Raw genomic sequence first — 1,608 nt, 5'->3', positions numbered from 1 at the left:
TCAAGGTTTATCCATGTTGCATGATATGTCAGAATTTCTTTTCCTTTTTAAGGCCAATATTCTATTGTCTGTATAGACCACGTTATCTTTTTTTTTTTCTTTTTGAGATGGAGTCTCGCTCTGTCGCCCAGGTTGGAGTGCAGTGGCACGATCTCAGCTCACTGCAAGCTCCGCCTCCCGGGTTCACGCCATTCTCCTGCCTCAGCCTCCCGAGTAGCTGGGACTCAAGAGCCCGCCACCACGCCCGTCTAATTTTTTGTATTTTTAGTAGAGACGGGGTTTCACCCTGTTAGCCAGGATGATCTCGATCTCCTGACCTAGTGATCTACCCGCCTCGGCCTCCCAAAGTGCTGGGATTACAGACGTGAGCTACCGCGCCCCGTCTGTATAGACCACATTTCAAGTATCCATTCACTCACTTATGGACACTTCGGTTGCTTTCACCTTTTCACTATTTTGCATAATGCTGCTGTAAACACAAATGTATAGATCAGTGGTATTAAGTTCGAAAGAACTTTATAAAATACTTTTTTTTTTTAGGTGGTTGGTTCTAGCTATTGCCATGGTACGTTTTTATATGGAAAAAGGAACACACAGAGGTTTATATAAAAGTGTTCAGAAGACACTTAAATTTTTCCAGACATTTGCTTTGCTTGAGGTAAGTTTTCCATCATGCTGTTTTTCTATTGCTGTAATATTTATGTGAATATTTTTTTGTTGTGCAAAGTCAATATGATTTTGCTGATTACATACCACCTATGGATTTGCTTAATACCAGTGTTGACAGTGGTTTATTTAATGTTTTCTATTATTGACGTAATGATTTTTTTCTATTTGCTTACAGATAGTTCACTGTTTAATTGGTGAGTTTTTGCTTCAATTTTATACTTTTATTTTAAATTGCCTTTAGGGCAATAGTTGACTTGTTTTTCTTTTTAAGGAATTGTACCTACTTCTGTGCTTGTGACTGGGGTCCAAGTGAGTTCAAGAATCTTTATGGTGTGGCTCATTACTCACAGTATAAAACCAGTAAGTGACACAAACATGTTGTCTGCTTGAGCCTGCAGGAAAGCTTTCCATTCATAGGAATCTAAAATATTGACATTTGTGTATTTCAGGAAGTGGAAGCATTGGACAACAAGGAGCTGGGTTTGAGTTTTAGGTATTGTGCATTGACTTAGTGCCTTAGCAGATTGGTTTTGAAACACAAACAAAACCAAATATTGGCATCTTATATCCATAATATATTCTCGTTTGATATTTTCTAGTTTTTGAAATTAGTATTCAGACTCTGTCAAATAAGCGGCAGAAAATGTTCTTTTCTGTAGAAGTTTCTTTTCAATCCAAGTTGTCCTCTTTGATTATGTAATCAAAGTTGTCAGTATAAAATTTATTATTTCTGGCCAGGGGCAATGGCTCACACCTGTAATCCCAGCATTTTGGGAGGCCAAGGCAGGTGGATCACCTGAGGTCAGGAGTTTGAGACCAGCCTGGCCAACATGATGAAACCCTGTCCCTACTAAAAATACAAAAATTAGCCAGGCATGGTGGCGAGCACCTGTAATCCCAGCTACTCAGGAGGCTAAGGCAGGAGAATTGCTTGAACCC

General features: G+C 39.4%; 1 protein-coding gene across 1 annotated transcript in view; it reads left to right on the top strand.

Annotated features, from left to right (window-relative positions):
• The first annotated feature begins 545 nt into the window (after nucleotides 1–545).
• The window catches only part of HACD1 (3-hydroxyacyl-CoA dehydratase 1), a 21,627-nt gene continuing 20,564 nt past the window's right edge, over nucleotides 546–1,608 (top strand). Inside the window, exons 1-3 of the mRNA XM_011976549.1 lie at nucleotides 546–658; nucleotides 845–863; nucleotides 941–1,029. Coding sequence (XP_011831939.1) covers nucleotides 563–658; nucleotides 845–863; nucleotides 941–1,029 — 204 coding nt within the window. The 5' untranslated portion in view covers nucleotides 546–562. The remainder of the gene's footprint in view (nucleotides 659–844; nucleotides 864–940; nucleotides 1,030–1,608) is intronic.

The sequence above is a fragment of the Mandrillus leucophaeus genome, unplaced genomic scaffold (genome assembly GCF_000951045.1).
Source record: "Mandrillus leucophaeus isolate KB7577 unplaced genomic scaffold, Mleu.le_1.0 Scaffold1018, whole genome shotgun sequence".
NCBI lineage: Eukaryota > Metazoa > Chordata > Mammalia > Primates > Cercopithecidae > Mandrillus > Mandrillus leucophaeus.
The sequence above is the reverse complement of the archived record's forward strand: the minus strand, read 5'-3'. Positions and strand labels throughout refer to the sequence as shown.